At 32.3% G+C, this 17864-nt stretch overlaps 2 protein-coding genes and 1 long non-coding RNA gene across 4 annotated transcripts; 1 reads left to right on the top strand and 2 right to left on the bottom strand.

Annotated features, from left to right (window-relative positions):
* Positions 1 to 1117: 1117 nt before the first annotated feature.
* Positions 1118 to 4108, bottom strand: LOC107928614 (DDRGK domain-containing protein 1). 2 transcript variants are annotated; one of them, XM_016859869.2, is made up of 9 exons: positions 3953 to 4108; positions 3592 to 3724; positions 3402 to 3510; positions 2754 to 2860; positions 2557 to 2658; positions 2287 to 2448; positions 1940 to 1996; positions 1740 to 1776; positions 1118 to 1620 (listed from the first exon to the last, which is right to left on the bottom strand). In XM_016859869.2, exons 2-9 carry the CDS (start codon positions 3709 to 3711, stop codon positions 1415 to 1417), a joined length of 900 nt encoding a protein of 299 aa, XP_016715358.1. In that variant the 5' UTR covers positions 3712 to 3724; positions 3953 to 4108; the 3' UTR covers positions 1118 to 1414. The 2 variants fall into 2 exon arrangements, with proteins under 2 accessions (XP_016715358.1, XP_040942911.1); XM_041086977.1 differs by having other exon boundaries at positions 3870 to 4105.
* Positions 4109 to 5377: 1269 nt separating this feature from the next.
* Positions 5378 to 7990, top strand: LOC107928611 (uncharacterized). Its single transcript, XR_001692647.2, has 2 exons — positions 5378 to 5897; positions 6203 to 7990. It is a non-coding gene; the product is annotated as an uncharacterized lncRNA (long non-coding RNA).
* Positions 7991 to 16173: 8183 nt separating this feature from the next.
* Positions 16174 to 17018, bottom strand: LOC107928636 (MYB-like transcription factor ETC1). Its single transcript, XM_016859892.2, has 3 exons — positions 16862 to 17018; positions 16542 to 16629; positions 16174 to 16458 (listed from the first exon to the last, which is right to left on the bottom strand). The coding sequence occupies exons 1-3, from the start codon at positions 16917 to 16919 to the stop codon at positions 16371 to 16373; spliced, it is 234 nt and encodes a 77-aa protein (XP_016715381.1). The 5' UTR covers positions 16920 to 17018; the 3' UTR covers positions 16174 to 16370.
* Between the last annotated feature and the right edge of the window lie 846 nt (positions 17019 to 17864).

Raw genomic sequence — 17864 nt, 5'->3', positions numbered from 1 at the left:
CGGGCACGACCGGTTGTCGTCTTTGGTCGGAATCAAGTTGGGTTTTAATATTAAGATATTTTTGTTCCAAGTTTGTTATTAGTAAGTTGACTCGTTTCAGTTTTTCCCGTTATTTACCTTTTCTTTTAATGCTAGAATCCATCCCAATGGGTAAATTACTTTCCAGATTTATTTTTGTTTAATAATCACGAATATATATTTTGATAATTTATATTAAGATATTTTTGATAATTTTTTAGAGAATTTTCAAAGAATTCACAAATTTAACCAAGATTGAACATAAAATCTACAGAAAAGTAATGCATACTAAGTGTTTGAGTAAATCCTCTTAAAAGTATTCTATTACTTTAAAAGATTACGACTGAGTGATTCCAAATGATGGGAAAGTCTCTATTTATAGTTGAGGTCCTCCAGATTCAACGGTACATATCGAATTAATCAATAGACTTCTGTACATATTTCATGACTCGAGCCAATTCAAGTGGATCAAATGCACCTCATTTGGACTTAGATCCGCAGTCCGCACAGTAAATGGTGTACTCTTTACCATTCCATGTAATGTTTATAACTTCCCTCTCTCCCATTCCATGTAATGTTCTTCCACTATGTATTATTTGCAACACATTCACTCTTTAATAACTTTCTAATGAGACTGTAAATGGAGTTTTAAACGTTTTCTTCAAGTTGTTTTGATAAACTTTAAAAATTAAAAAATTTTCTATGCAACAGCTAGAGCTTTCACCATCCCTTGCTATTTATATATCATTTACATCACATTCACCTATCTCTATCTCTGCACTTGTTTTCTAAGGTCTCTCCGTCATCTCTTCATGTTTACTAGTTTGTCTCTTTACCTAAAGGAAAGAACCCTCTACGTTCACTATAATGATCATTAATTGTAGTTCTCATACTAATTTCCTTCTTCATGCATGCTAATGGTCCAAAGGTTATCCGTTCAACCCAATAGGAGATAAATATTAAACAAAAAATTTACAGATAATTCATCATCTCAATTAAAGTGACCACAAATTCAAATGATGCCAATTTCCATATTGATTCTAAATTCTAATGCATGATCTTCATGAAATACAACGCCATAAGTTCATTTCAGTTCAAGTTATCTTAAAGTAAAATCATTGAAATTTTCATGTTTATGCTAATACCTATCTTACAGTCAACTAATGATAGTTTGCATGACTTGTAGTATTACAGCACCACAAAACTCATCCATCCTTACAGGCCAAGAAAATTAGATTTCTAAACTGAAACACAATTAGACTTTATGCCACAAACATGTAAAAAAGTATAAACAAAATCCTTCAAACTGGCATCTTTCATGATGCAATTGCTATATTTTTTTCCTCAGTGTAACTTGTCCTACATATTCTTGAGAAGGGAAGAGTGTACAATTGAATCAAGCAACAGTGATTTCCTCTGCTGTGCTGATCTCCTCTGTAAATTGAACTTTCGGCTCTAGATCAATGAACTGATTAGATTTGCTAGCTAAATGTGAAATGCTTACTCTTCCTTGACGCTTGATATAGTCAGCTACAGCCTTCATCTCCTCCATTGAGATGTATATATACTTCCCTCTATCATCCATGACACCTGAAAGTCGCCCTGCACACACACCAAATAAAGGATCGTTGCATAAATCATTACATTGTAGATGACAAGCATTTTGATTATCCATTTCCTAAAATCAGTACCCGAATTGATAATAGATAATAGTTACATACCCATACTTTCAAGGGAGGTGATCCTATTGATACATTCCTGCATCAAACAATCATTGTACTTTAAATATAGAAGCAAAAGGGGATAGGATTTAAAAAAAAAAAAAACAGCAACACACATTCCGTTGATGGGTTTTACAATATATCAAGAGGCTGAAAGTACACATATGAAAGGGTTTTACTTAGCTATTAAGATCATATACCTGGGTTCTCAATTTGAATTCTCCAGCAAGATCTTCCAAAGGAATACATTTATGATTCTGCACGATCATATACAAATAGGTTAAAAAAACAAAAGGCAACACAAAAATATAAAATTATAAAGTGGACTGATGCTCATTCAATCATTATGCAGCTCATGTAATTTGAAAATGCTTATTATGTTCCATGAAACAGATATACACATTTGATAATTTATTTATTTGTCAATGAAAAAAGACCAGAAGGAAGAGATCTAGAAGACTGAAGAACAGCCAAAGAAAAATTTTGAGCATTCATCAAAAACAAAATTAGGATGGCTAACTAGCTTAGATACCGGGCTCAAACGTACCTTAATGTATTCCACAAAATTAGAAAGCAAATCCTGACTTCCATCTTGGAATTCGTTCTCTGTTGTTCCTTCAGCATCAACAGAAAATGCTCCTTTCCACTTTTCAAACTCCAAGGCAGCAGCTTCTTCCTCCTTGGCCTTTCGAGCTTGAGCTTCTTCTTCCTGCATAAACCATAGCAAATGTAGTGAACCAGAAAATCATATACGCAAGGGGTCATGTGTTTGGATTCTGCATGCATCATGCTACAAAGATGAAAGCAACCAACAGACCAGCCTACGTTCCTCTGCCTCACGCTCCTCATCCTTTTTCCTCCGCATTTCAGCATATCGATCCTGTTTAGTCTGCCTTGACTCACGAGCAGCCTCTTCAGCCTTGACCAAAAATCATATGAACTTAGTGAACAGTGGCCAAGAGCCCGAGTAAAACAGAAAATAGATAAGTAAACAATAAGATGATAATGATGTACCCTTCGTTGCGCATCCCTTTCTTGCCGTTTCTTTTCCTTCTTCTTTGATGCTTTAGCCTCATAATATCCATCTCCTTCCTCTTCTTCCTCACTTCCATCAGCAGTTTCTGCATTCACATTTCGGTACACAAAATGCTCAAAACCAGTGCCACTAACCCCAAGAAGAGAAAAGAGCATAAGAAGACTAGACTGTCCTACGAGTTAAATTCAGTTGCATCCTTTGGCACCTTCCCAAAGAGAAGAAAAGGATCCTGGGCTTACTAAGAAGCGTTTACATGACCGCAACGACTTTTCAACAACATAAAGCGTTTAAATTCAGTTTGTATTCACAAAAGAACCAACGCTTACTCTCAGTCCTCACAAAGAACTCATCAGATCATAAAAAATAAGTCACTGCTGGCTATGTCCTTAGTCCACTTATAAACAGTCCCTATAAAGCATCAGTCAGAGAAAACATACCACTATTTGAAAATTAATACACTAATTGGCAGAAACAATAACATCCTGGCAAATTTATATATTCTCCTATACTTATTTCACACACGGAATTCACAACTATGGCAGGAAAGTCCCAATGGTCATTAATCAGTAAATTTGTTAAATTCTCAACAATAATTCGAACTTCAGAATTCTATCCAATTCACAAACCTTCAGCAGTTGCAGCTGACGACGAGCTAGCTCCTCCTGCAGTTGGTCTCCTCCGCATCCTACTACGAGCACCGGCCCCACCACGTACTACATTTTCCCTTCTTGGAGCCTATAACCCACACCAACCAATATAAAGAAAAACACAGAACTAAAAACAAATTTAAGACTTTTAGAATAACTTCAAACATACCTGCCGTTCTTCAACATGTTCAACGGTTGGTCGAGTATCCTGACGGCGTTTCCATATATATAACGGAACCAACGCTAGAACGAGAAACATTGAAAGAAACAAAGCTAATATTTCCTCCATTTTTTTTAAGAAACTGCAATAGAAAATAATTACTATTCAAAATAAATGGACGTAAATTTGAATGATCAAAAATATAAAACCCTAACAAAGAGAAGAAATAGGTCAAATGATTGTCATATTTAGATTCTTTAACTAAATTGAGAAAGAAGAAAGAAAACCCAGATCGACTAGTGGTAGTAGCTCCCTATTTGGATGCTTAGAAAGGTGAAAACGAGTGAATTTGCAGGAAGATTTAGATTACCTGAGATTTCAGGCAATGTTTAAGAATTCAAGGAGACACCGTCGATAGAGTCAGATTATTAACGAGGAAGAGGAATATAAAGGATCGAGCAACGACGTCGTTCAGGTGTTGACCAAACTAACTAGAGGATCAATTCGGCCAAAGGAAAAATAATTAAACAAAACTTTATTTTTTCTTAGAAGTTCTTAATATATTTTTATAACTTGTTATTTTTAAATACAAGAGTTTTATTTTTTTTTTCATAATTTTTTTATGGTTTATATATATTTTCTTAATTTTTGTAGTATTTCTTTTATAAATTTTATATTTGCAATAACTTGTTATGATTTTTACAATTTTATATTTTTTTTATATTTTTAATGAATTTTTATAGTCTTATTAACAATGTAAGATTAAGATTGAGTTTGGATGGGCGGTACGTTTACCTGCGGTTAGTGTAAAAACAGCGGTGGCGGTGAGATTAAATACTATAACAACACTGTTGCGTGAGACAAAAAGTAACTAAACGCACCACAACGCACACAATCGCCCATCCAAACCCACCCTAAATCTAGGACGACCACTTATTATCGTCTTATTAGCCTATTAGTTTATTTTACTGTCAACTATTGAGAGAGGCTTAAATAGTTTTTTAAGTTAATAACAATGGCTCAATTGGGTGTGGTTTAATTGATTTTTTTTATATTTTACTTTTGTTTTTTAAAAGTTTAATTCAACATGAGATCCTTAAATTATGTTCTTTATTTAAGTTAAGTATCTAAATTTTACTCTATAACCAAAATTAATCTTGTCGTTACGCTTTATTACAAAAAGTTACAGCCAATCAGAAATCGTCATGCCACAATATTAAAATATAATTAAATAAAAATTATATTAATATTAATTAAAAATAATTATATTAATATGAAAAAATATTCTCTCCCCCCTACCCTTCATCTCTATGTAGAAAATAAGTCAATCCCACCGATCTACTACTTCCATTGAAGCAAAGACAATAAGTTTTTTTTTTAAAAAAAACCCCCAAAAAAACACACACAAAAAAAAAATCAAAGAAAAAGAAAACCCACAATGGTAAAAAGCCTTACGACCCATCAAAGCAAATAACGGAGATGATTCAATTACCAAGATGTTAAAAAACCACCACCCATTACAAAGAAGATAAAACCATAAAGGGACAGGACGGTAGGGATGAGAGTGGGGGAAGGGGTTCTTATTTTATTTTATATAATATTAATATAATTATTTTTATTTAATTATATTTTAATGCGGTGGTGGTGTGACATTTTTTTATTTATTGAGACATTTTTTTAATGGTAAGAGCCAACTTCTGTTACGCAATAAAATTTAGATACTTGATTTGATAAAAAAAAATAGTTTAAATATCTAACTCAAACAACAGATATGATTTAAAGACGTGATATTGAATTGAGCAGTTTTTAAATAACAAATTGAGGTGTTAGGATAAGCTTCTGTTACTAAATAAGCTTTTTATCCTATGTTATTAAGGCCCCATTCTTCTGCCCGTTTTAGAAGGACTTTTCCTTTTCCCTTAAAAGAAATGAAGAACAGCCTCCTTCTCTCCAGATTATTTCACCATCAGAAAAGTACTTCTCTCCATATGACAAGCTAAAAATTTCTCCTTTTCTTCAGCTTGAAGTGATTTTGGCTGAAAATTGACCAAATTAACCTGTCGTCTTCTCCCACAAACTTTCTCCTCTGCACTTTCACGCCCAGTCTCTCTTCCTTCATTCCTTCATTTCTGTTAGAAAATTTCCCTTAGAAAATTTCCCTGAGATTATCGATTTTCCAGTAATCCCCCACTCTCCTCCTTCATTCCTTCATTCCTCTCCGTCGATTATCGCCGTGGTTTTCTGTGGGTTCGAACTCGTATTGGAACCTGGACGAACGGATATCGCAGCTGACTTGCACTTTATCGGAGCAAGAGGTACATATATTTTCTTCCCCCAATGTAACAGATCTGTTTCGAATTTCTTCATTTGCGGTTTGATCTGCGGCTTTTGCCACCTGTCCATTTTTTGTTTAGTATTTTCTCTGTATTGGTTTTTGAGGCTAGAAATTAATAGCCTCAAAATGTTCTCAGAGGGTAGAAATGTTCTGAATTTTTATTTTTCATTTGATAAGTTAAATAAAAAAGGGAAAAATCGTGAGAAGAAAGCTTTGTTTTCTTATTGTTTATCGTCATAATTTTGTGTTTTTAGTTTCTTCAATTCAAAAGTTTTCTCATTACAGCTATTGAGTTTCCAGTTCAGTTGTTTTTGGTTCCAATCTGACTCGTCGAGTCAGACTTTCATCGACTTGGTTGTGGCTCGGATGAGTTGTAGAGAGATCGTTTGCATATACTCGTCATGGTAATCCATTGCTTTAGCGATTTTTAATTGCGGTTGAGTTGAATCGGTTGAACATGGCATCTTGTTTTCTGATTCTTTACTTTAATTTTCTTTGTTAGATATTTTATAGGTTTGGCAAGCTTAAATTTTATAGGAAATTCTTTGATGGATTCGATGTGATCTGTTTTTTGTTTCATCTTGTTTTTTTTTTTTAATTTATATGAAAAGCATTCAAGTATATCAGCTTTAGTTTTTGCTTTAGTTTTTGCTTTAGTTTTTTTCTTGCGCACTTGACCATGGGATGGTTGAGTGCCCTATTAGAGAAGGCCGATGGATAGACCCAATATCTATCAGTACTCGCGATCTGGGAAGTACCTAGGCAACTTATAAGGCCTCTACATTGAGGGAAAACCTACTCTACGTGAAAAAAAAGGGAAGTTAACTTTTGCATAACCTCTGTTTTATTTTCCTTGGGCATTGGAACAATCACAAGTGCAGGAAATAACTGGTCATATTTTGTGTGGATAATATATAGAGCGGAGTGATCTAGAACCCAGCTTTGACAGCAAATTATACCTTAATTAGGTAGAGGTAGTTCATGGTGCCCGATGCTTCTAATAGGATGATGCCCGATCACTATCTTCCACTTATCAACTGATTCCCCCAGTGCGCATCTCAATTCCTCAAACTAGTAGACACGATACTTTTACATTAATCCTGAAAATGTATGATAAATGATCTTGTGTGCTAGAGTAATTGATGGCTTTACATGTTGTTCTAAAGATCAGCTGGTGTTTCTTGGCACATGTTATGAGTGATTATATGCTTTGTAAATGATCAATCATCTTTAACAATAGTTGGAAATCCACAACAGTACATTGTTACAGCTAGTTTTGCTTTATGGTGATGTTTTCATTATAGTGACCATGAAAGCAGTACCATGTGGAATATTTTATCACAGTAAAGATAAACTGTAGCCAGAGTTTTATCAAGTCTTTCCAAAGCAGAGAGGTTTTCACACTTGCAGATGTACGTGTGTTTTCTTGTTTTTATTTTGTGCTTCTTTTTTCTTTTTTCTTATCTTGTGCTGAAGCATGATCTTGTAAACTGTCTATTCCTTTGGAGTTATGTTTGGTCATAATCCTTAAAGAAACTTTCTTGCTAAATGAGGAAAAAGTATGAAGCAGGGTATTTTTATTTCGCTGCATATGAAGTGGAATTGCCTTTCTAGGGGTGGCTGTTTGTATACATGTTATATGGGGGTTAAGGATGCCATAGTAAGGCGACACTACTATGCTGGCGAGTAAGATGAGAGCCACTGGCTGACAATTTCTTATTTCCTTTGGATGCTCAACACATATGACATGCTGCAAAATTGTTTCTTGCCAATGATTTATTTTATGTTCTTATGAACAAAGTTTGACTCTGATCTTTGATGTAGTTTTATGTCATTATCATGAAATTTAGGCAGAACCTAAGAACTATTTCTTTGTTTATGAGGCTACTTTGTTAGTGGCTTATTGGCAATGATCTTTTCTGGATTTGTATTATTCAACCATCTATTTATACACTTTCTGTACTTTATTTACAAAAATAGCAGTATGTTACTCCTCGGTAGACACTTTAGTTCCATTCTTGTTCATCTTAAAACAGTATGCAATGTTAATGATGTGGACTGTCCACTAATTTGGCATATTGCTTGGTTCCTGAGACCCGTTATTTAAATGATTGGAATTGAAGAATTCATCCTAACAATCTTCTTTCCATGAAATATTCTTTTTTGCGTTCTTCATCAGACAGTCTCAACTTTCATTTTCATATGCTTATCAAATATAAGTATTGTATTAACCAAATCATTTATTGAATATAACCAAATCATTTTCATATGCTTATCAAATATAGCATCTAGTTTAATGAATTCACTTTAAATTGTAAATGCTATTGACAAATTTTTAGTATTTATATTTAGTATATAAATATTATCCCTTTTTAAAACTTTAATCCAAATATATGTAATATTTTAATTCACTAGGTTTATGTTTTCTATGTTATGTTAGTATATAATATGAGTTATATATTCAAATACATTTTAAAATAAAATAATACAAATGTGTTAAAAGCATTAATTAAAAATAAAAAATAATTTTTATAATAATACAATCGTGTCAATATCTAATTACAAATATTTAATTTTTATATTTAAATATTTAAATATAGTTTATATATTCTAATTAAATTTTATAAATAATTAATATTAATTACTTAGAAATGTTTAAAATTAATATTATATATTAAAATATTAACAATAAGTTATAATAAATTATTTTTTTCTATTTTTGCTAAAATATCATAATATTAACTAATTTGAACATTATTTAAATACATATTTGTTACTTTATAATCTCATGTCTAAAATGGACATTTTATTCTTCAAAAGCACTTTTTGACAGCAATGCCAAACACTCGAATTTCTCAAAAGTATTTCTCAAAAGTACTTCTGAAAAGTACTTTTCAAAAGCATTTCTCAAAAGCAATAAAGAATTGACCCTAAGTTAGTAACCAAATGAAACAAATATTTTATGATATCATTATTTATTAATTTAGTTGGAATATACAATTTTAGTTAGAGATGGATTTGGAGGATGCCTTGCTAGTGATAGATAATGTAACACTCCTAGCCCTAAATCGTCACCGGAACAGGGTTATGAGGCATTACTGGACATCTCGGATAATTTATAAATAATTCTTAGATAAATAACGAACATATATAAAAGAATCATAAATTCATATAAATTTATGCTAATTGGCTTCATTTTTTTAAAAAAAATTCGACAGTATTTTTATTTATTTTTACATAAAACCCCCTGCAAACTTAAAAGCAAAAACAAACCAATACCAATATTTCAGTCAATGATTTTATACTTTAAAACGCTACTAAATCATGCTTAATAAATTGATTTACTACTTTAATTATAAAAGGTTAAAGTTAACATGTAAAAAAAACTAATTCATATCTTTCATTTCATTTCAAGATTTAATACTAAGTTTACTAATTTATAACTTTAAACTTTATTTATCATCCAAAAGATTATAACCATTTACTTACAACCAAGATCATTTAGCATATATATTTACATATATATATATACAACTTGTGTACAATCACCTGGCACATGCCACTTAAACAAAAGGAAGAAATACATCACCAAAATTTTCTTGATAGAGTTAGGATATTTCTGGATGCTGAATTGGACCTTGAACTCTAATGACCTGCACACGGAAACAACCGTACACTGAGTATTTCGGTGTTACTATAATTCAAATTATAATATTAATAAACATGTAATGCATAAAATCATACATACAAATTTAAACTCAAATTTCATATTTCAACAATAACAATTCATCAATTAATATCATATATCCACAATTTGGAACTTGGACACATCATGAACCTTAGATTCATTTCTCAATCTCATATCACATTTCAATTCACAATTCAACTTTTCATTTCATTTCAATAGCTCGATTGATCAACTCATTCAGTTTATCATTTCATTATTTACCCTATTAACAAAACTCGAACTTTGTCGGATACACGGATCCAACCAAACACTCCAGTATGGCACCCAGTGCCTTATCGAATAGTTCGAAGCAATAGTTGACACCCAGTGTCTCATCGGTAAAGCCGAAGAAAGTTGGTACCCAGTACCTCATCGAATCTATTCGAAGAAATATAGTGACACCCAATGTCTCATCGACTCGAGGTCGAAGTATCCCTGAACTCTTCCAATCCTATGGCTTGCCAACTATATTCGACTCAGCCTGATTAGTTAATAGGGTCTCCAATTTCACATTTCAATTCAATTTCACTTTTTCACTTTCAATCACATTCAATTCAAAATTCACTTTTTCCATTTTCAAGTCAATATTCATTTCAATTCCACACATATATTCTTCATTCAATTGAATTTCTTTCAACTTAATAATAATACTTACATTATATTTCACTTACCATACATATAAATTAAAATATAGCATTTAATAAAAAGTAATTTGAATTATAGTAATACAAACCGTGCTTCTCGTGTCTACTCCTCTTCCACTTTTTCTTTTCCTTTCTTCGTGGATGCCTCGGGTGCGATATTAGCTATGAAAAATTAAGATAATTTCTATAATCATTAATACAATATAAATTTTTCATCTAATACTTGAATTTCTATTTTACTTTAAACCCAATTTCAATTTAATCCCTAAATAGATTCATTTATTTTTCTATCTCAATTCATACCTCATTTCTACTCAATTTCAACTAAACTTAAACTTAACTATCTAATTTTTATCATTAATTCCTAGTTTCGAAATTCTTACAATTTTGGTCCTTATTGTATAAAATTTATAACTTATTTTACAATTTAATACATCTCCCGGTTCCAATTAGAAATTTTATTAATTCAATTTCTAATTCACACTTTTACCTAACAAAATTAATGTTTAAAAATCTAATAACTTCCAAAATTTTCAGCATATACTTGATAATATTTTGTTCTAGGTTCATAAAAACTCAAAAATTACAAGAAAAGAACTTAATTTAACTTACCAATTTAGAAACTTCTTTTCTTTTCTCTTTTTCTTTGCTTTCTGTTTCGTCCCCTATTCTGTTTCTATTTTTCCTCTATTTTCTTTCTTTACTTTACTTTATATATAATATAATAATATAATATATAAAAATAAAACATAATAAATATCTTTATTATTCAATAATATAATATATTTATTAAAACAGATTTTTAAGGATTAACCGTCTCAACTTATATTTTTGATTTAATTGTCCTTTTAGTCCTTTTTACTTTCTTTGTATCATATTTGTTTATTAATTTAATAATAATATAATATATAATTATAACAAATATCTAGTACTTAAATGATAAGTAAATTCAATACAAATGTACATATTTTAATTAACACACTTGTATTTTATCATCACCTTACACTTGTCTTTATTTATTTTAAAATATAATAATAACTAATAAATATCTTTTGCTTATTATTTAAGAAAATATACAAATATACTAAAAGTGTATTTTTATGCATTTTACACATGTTTATTATCACCACCATACATTTGTCACTATTTTAATATAAAACCATAATAATATTTATATAATAATAATAAACTCTCCCCATTTGCCGCCTCACCTAATGATATAGGCATAATTTCCTATTTAATCCCCTTTATTTTATTTTAATCTATAATTAAACTTTTACCCCTAATTTAATTTAGTCATTTTTTAATATTTTCTCTAAGTTGAGCTAATTTCACTTAATTAAAGCCTATTTAAACATACTACCAAACTCACAGTTACTCTTAATATTTATTTACGGACTCGGTTTGCTAAGACGGAGGCCCGATAATGTATCTTTTCGATGCCCGTGAATTTTGAGTCATTACAGATAAGATGCCAACGACATTAACGCATGAAGAGAAGAAACGTAAGGATCGAAAGGTGTTAACACAGTTACATCTGCATTTGTCTAACGAAATTTTGCAGGATGTGATGAAGGAGAAAACAGTCGCTGCATTATGGAAGAGGCTGGAACAAATATATATGTCGAAAACTCTAACTAGCAAGTTGCATATGAAGTAGCGTCTTTATGCTTGTCATTTAGAGGAAGGTGCGTCTGTACACGAACACTTAACCGTATTTAAAGAAATTCTCTCAAACTTGGAGGTCATAGAGGTTTAGTATGATAAGGAAGATCTAGGGTTGATTATACTTTGTTCCTTTCCCCCGTCTTATTCAACCTTTAGAGACACGATTAAATATAACCGCGAGTCTCTCAAAATTGATAAGGTTTATGATTCTTTGACCTCGTATGATAAAATGAAGCATCTTGTGGTTAAACCCGACTCTAAGGGAAAGGGTCTCATTGCTCGTGGGAGACAAGATTGGAATGCTGATGATGATCGTGGAAGGACACTGGAACGGAATCTTCGCGGTAAATCTAAGGGTAAATCGAAGTCTTCAAACAGAGGTAAAACTTGTAACTTCTGCAAGAAGAAATGACACATTAAATCTGAGTGTTGTAAGCTACAGAACAAGATCAAAAGGGAGGCTGCAAATCAAAAAGGAAAATAACCAGAAAATTCCGGTGAAGCTGATGTTGTAGAAGACTATAACGATGGTGAACTTCTAGTCGCTTCTGTCAACAATTTTAAAGTGGGCAAGGAGTGGATCATTGATTCGGGATGCACCTTCCACATGAGTCCCAATTAGGATTGGTTTACAACTTACGAAACAGTGTCTGAAGGTGTTGTTTTGATGGGAAATAATGCCTCGTGTAAATTTGCAGGTGTTGGAACGATTAAAGTTAAGATGTTTGACGGAGTTTTTAGAACACTTAGTGACGTGCGACATGTTCCAGAATTGAAGAGAAATTTAATTTTGTTGAGTACTCTTGATTTAAAAAGGTATAGATACACAATTGAAAGTGGGGTTTTGAAGATTTCCAAAGGTTCATTCGTTGTGATGAAAGGGTAGAGAAAGACTGCCAAGTTATTTGTTTTGCAGGGTTCTACTGTTACTGGTGATGCAACTGTCGCTTCCTCTTCCTTGTCAGATGATGATATTACTAAACTTTGGCATATGCGCCTTGGGAATATGAGTGAGAATGGCATGGCAGAATTGAACAAAAGAGGACTTCTTGATGGGCAAGGAATTTGAAAACTAAAGTTCTGTGAGCACTACGTTTTTGGGAAGAAAAAGAGAGTTTGATTCACTAGAGGAATCCATAACACGAAGGGAACATTGAAGTATATTTATTCTTATTTTTGGGAGCCATCTAGAGTGCCTTCGAGAGGTGGAGCTAATTATATGCTAACTTTTATTGATGATTTTTCCAAAAAAGTTTAGGCGTTCTTCCTGAAGCAGAAAAGAAATGTGTTTTTCGCATTTAAGTCTTGGAAAACTATGATTGAAAAATAGACGGGAAAACAAATAAAATACCTCCGCACAAACAATGGCTTAGAGTTCCGTTTTGATGAGTTTAATAAACTGTGCAAGTCAAAAAGGATTGTGAGACACTTGACAATTCGTCATACTCCACAGCAAAACGACATTGTAGAATGAATGAACAGAATGATCATGGAGAAGGTTCGATGTATGTTGTTAAATGCCAACTTACCAAAGTCGTTTTGGGCCAAAGCAGCCTCTACTGTATTTTTTTGATCAACCGATCTCCATCCGTTGCCATTTGAGAAAAAGACTCCACAAGAGGTATGGTCTGGTAATCCTACTGACTATTCTGATTTAAAGATCTTTGGGTGTCCTGTATATGCTCATGTTGATAATGGAAAATTGGAACCGAGATCCATTAAATGTGTTTTTCTTGGTTATAAAGTTGGGGTAAAAGGGTATAAGTTATTGTGTACTGAAAATAGAAAAGTTATGATTAGCAGAGATGTTGTTTTTGATTTTTTATGAAACTGCTATGCTACCTAACTTATCTCTTAAAGACTCTTTCAATAAAGAAAATAAAAAACAAGTGGAGCATCAAATTAATCCAAAATCTACAACAGAGTCGACTCCTCAAGTCAATACAAAAATTCAAAATAGAGTTGCTTCTTTACCACAATACTCTATTGCCAAAAGCAAAACTAGAAGGGAAATTAAACCTCCAAAGAAGTATGCCGAGGTTGATCTAGTTGCTTATGCTTTAAATATGGTTGAAGATATAGATGCAAACTAAGAGTCATCTAATTAATCTGAGGCAATTAGTTGTAAAGACTCAGAAAAGTGGATGTTTGCTATGCAAGAGAAGATGAAATCACTCCACAAAAATAGAACATGGGATCTTGTGAAACTTTCTAAAGGTAAAAAGATTTTTTGTTGGAAATGAGTGTTTAAAAAGAAAGAAGGGACTCTAGAAATTGAAGAATCCAAATATAAAGTAAGGCTTGTTGCAAATGGTTACAGTCAAATTTCAGGAGTGGACTTCACAGATGTGTTCTCCTCAGTTGTTAAGCATAGTTCGATTTGAGTTTTGCTTGGTATTGTGACCATGCATGATTTGGAGCTTGAGCAGTTAGATGTAAAAACTGCATTTTTGCATGGAGAACTTGAGGATGATATTTATATGCAACAACTAAAGGGTTTTATAGTCTTAGAAAAAAAGGACTGTGTTTGCTTGCTGAAGAAGTCCCTTTACGGTTTGAAATAGTCACCAAGACAGTGGTATAAGAGGTTTGATTCCTTTATGACTTCTCATGATTTTAAAAGAAGTAGTTCTGATAGTTGTGTTTACTTTAAGAAAAACAGTGATGGTTCTTTTGTGTATTTACTCCTTTATGTTGATGACATGTTGATAGCAGCAAAAGATAAAAGAGAGATAAGAAAGGTCAATGCCCAACTAAGTGAAGAATTTGAGATGAAAGATTTAGGACCAACAAAGAAGATACTTGGTATGGAGATTCTCAGAGATAGAAAGTAAGTAAATTGCACCTAAGTCAAAAGGGGTACATTGAGAAAGTTCTTTGCAGGTTTAATATGTAAAGTGCTAAGCCTGTTAATACTCCTTTAGCAGCCCATTTCAGACTTTCATCGGTTTTATCTCCACAATCAGATGATGAGATAGAGTACATGTCACATGTTCCATACTCTAGTGCAGTGGGATCTCTCATGTATGTTATGGTTTGTTCACGTCCAAATTTATCATATGCAGTCAGTGCAGTTAGCAGATACATGGCGAATCTCGGTAAAGAACATTGGAAAATAGATCAGTGGATTTTAAGATACTTACGAGGTACTACTGATGTTTGCTTACAGTTTGGAAGAATTAGAAATGGAGTCATTGGGTATGTTGATGTTGATTTTGCTGGAGACCTTAATAGAAAAATATCTCTCACAGGTTATGTCTTTACAATCGGAGGTTGTACAATTAGTTGGAAAGCCACTTTACAAACTACAATCGCTTTGTCTACCATTGAAGCTGAGTATATGGCGATTACTGAGGCTTGTAAAGAAGCTATTTGGTTGAAAGGACTCTTTAGTGAACTCAATGAAGACCTTCAAATCAGTACAGTATTTTGTGACAGTCAGAGTGTCATCTTCCTTACCAAAAATCAAATGTTTAACGAGAGAACAAAACACATTGATGTTCAGTATCATTTTGTTCGTGATATTGTTGTGAGCAAAATTAGTATTCATGAAAATCTTGCATATATGATGACTAAGCCACTTCCTATAGTCAAGTTTGAGTATTGCTTAGACTTGGTTGGTGTTTATTATTGAAGTTAAACTCTTAAAGGGTTTTATGGAAGAGGTGAAAAACTTGTTCGTTGAGAATTCGTGTCACGATAGAGATTGTTAGAGTTGTGTGACCCAAATTCTAAGAGATTGTTTGCAAGTCAAGTTAAACAAAATATATCTTCTTTCTAGAAGATTTAGTATTTATGAGTATAATATATTTAGCATTTATTAACATAATATATTTGACTTTGATTAGAATTAAGTTTTTCAACCTATAAATAGATATAGTCGAAACTCCTCTTGTAATCATTCGAATTCGACATAGTGAATTTTCTTCTCATCTGCCCGTGAATTTTTCCCGAAAGGGTATCCACGTAAAAATATGTGTTACTTATTTTTATTTCTCGTTTCTTTGCGATATATTGTCATTACCGACGTTCTATTTTTACATCTAAATTTGTTTTAGCCTCCCTAAATTTAGTGATGCATATTGGAAGCGCTATTGTTCTGCCATTAGTACTGGAATTGTCTTTCGTTTTTAAAAAGGAATGCATTAGACAACAAGAATTAATTTGCTGCAATTTTCTGTTGAATAGATGATGATGGGATATTAGAGAATCTGGAATTAAATAAATATAATTTTCCTTCACTAATTTCTTATAAAAACTAGAGGGAAATAAAATTGGAATAGAAGGGATGGATAGGATACGAGAAACACAGCCAACTTACATCTACATTCAACATTCCTATGCTATAACAATAACATCATAATTAATCATGCTGCCTACCACCAAACTTGAGCAAAATTCCCAGAATTTTTTTTCACTGGCTTGTTGAGTATCTTGTGTTCCAATATTTCTCAATCTCCTCGGCTGTTCTTCCAGGGATTCTCCCAGCGATCAAACCCCACCTGATATAATAGCATATTCAACCTCCTTTTTTTCACATAAAAATGTTAAAAAATAAACCCAGTTTGCTCATGTTGACATGTACCTTTCTCCAACTAAATTAAACATCCTGATTACTAGTGTTTCCTCATCTTCTGAGAATTGAAGTTCCAAATCTTGTTTACTTTGATCCTCTGTAAAATCGAGTTTAGAAAAATTCTCTTAAGCTTTACAAAAATAAAAAATAAAAAACTTTTCATAGCTGCAAAATGTAAAAGATAAGAAAAGGACTAGCTTTATCCTGTCATAGACCAAAAGCATTCAAAAAAGAAGAAGAAGAAGAAGCAATGATGCAAAAAGGAAAATCTCAACAGTAGTGGAAAAGAAAACATGGGATTTTGAAGAACAAGGCTAAGGAAATTTTACCTATGGAGTCGGAGTCCATAGATGCATTTTCACTCGAAGAATATTCAGATTCAGCCATTTTCTTAATATTTATGAGTCAGAGAGTCAAAATAGAAATTTGAGTTTGGAGATGTTTTAGAGGCATTTAAATACAGTTCCAAATGTGATTATATAGCAAAAAAAAAAAAAAAATCTCCTACATGTTAGTTGGGAAATGGAAAGTTAGTTGGCGAATGGAATAAGGAATTTGGTGATGGTATATGTTAGGTGAAATGTTATACTAGTAGGGATATAAAGTTGATTTTTCAGACATAACACATTGGTTTAAATAAATAAAAAAAAGGTTGTGTATTGTGCCAAAAGTAGCATCCAATCAGTTTTTGTACTTGGGAAACATTAATAAATAGTTTCCTTGCCACGATTCAATCATGTTGTTTTCAGAGTTATTTCAACAGGTTATTCTCATCCATCTGCACTGTTCTGTAGCAGACTCATGGTGTTTTTAACTGATATTACAGCTGAGAATTGTTTGTAAAGTTAGATGAACACTTTAAAAACTTCATTTTCAAAGCAAATTTACTTAATTAAACTTGTGGTTTGAGGTTTGGGGTCTATCTCAGGCCATTTGTAATTAGAAAAACGTTGCAAGTACAGTCCCTGTGACGTTCTAAATCAACACCCAAATCTTGTAATTCCAAAGATAACAAAAAGGAAGGATTATTTTATTCCCTTGGATGGGAATGTTGTGTACTACTCATCAAACTATGCATGGGGAGGACCCACCATTGCAGCATGCTTGCATAGCAGGAAAAAGTGGTTCTCTCACTTTACATCAATTTATATATGTTGGTTCTTTTTATAGACCTCACCCTGGAACTCCCCTATATGCTAGCCATATGCTACTTGATTTCATTGAAACTGGCTTGTGGTTTTTATTTATTTTACGGTTAATATATTATTTGATATTTAAATTTAATTTCGATACTTGACTTTTTCTTTCTCATCTAAATACCTCAATTTAGTT

The sequence above is a fragment of the Gossypium hirsutum genome, chromosome D01 (genome assembly GCF_007990345.1).
Source record: "Gossypium hirsutum isolate 1008001.06 chromosome D01, Gossypium_hirsutum_v2.1, whole genome shotgun sequence".
Classification (NCBI taxonomy): Eukaryota; Viridiplantae; Streptophyta; class Magnoliopsida; order Malvales; family Malvaceae; genus Gossypium; species Gossypium hirsutum.
This window is presented reverse-complemented; position numbering and strand designations above follow the sequence as displayed.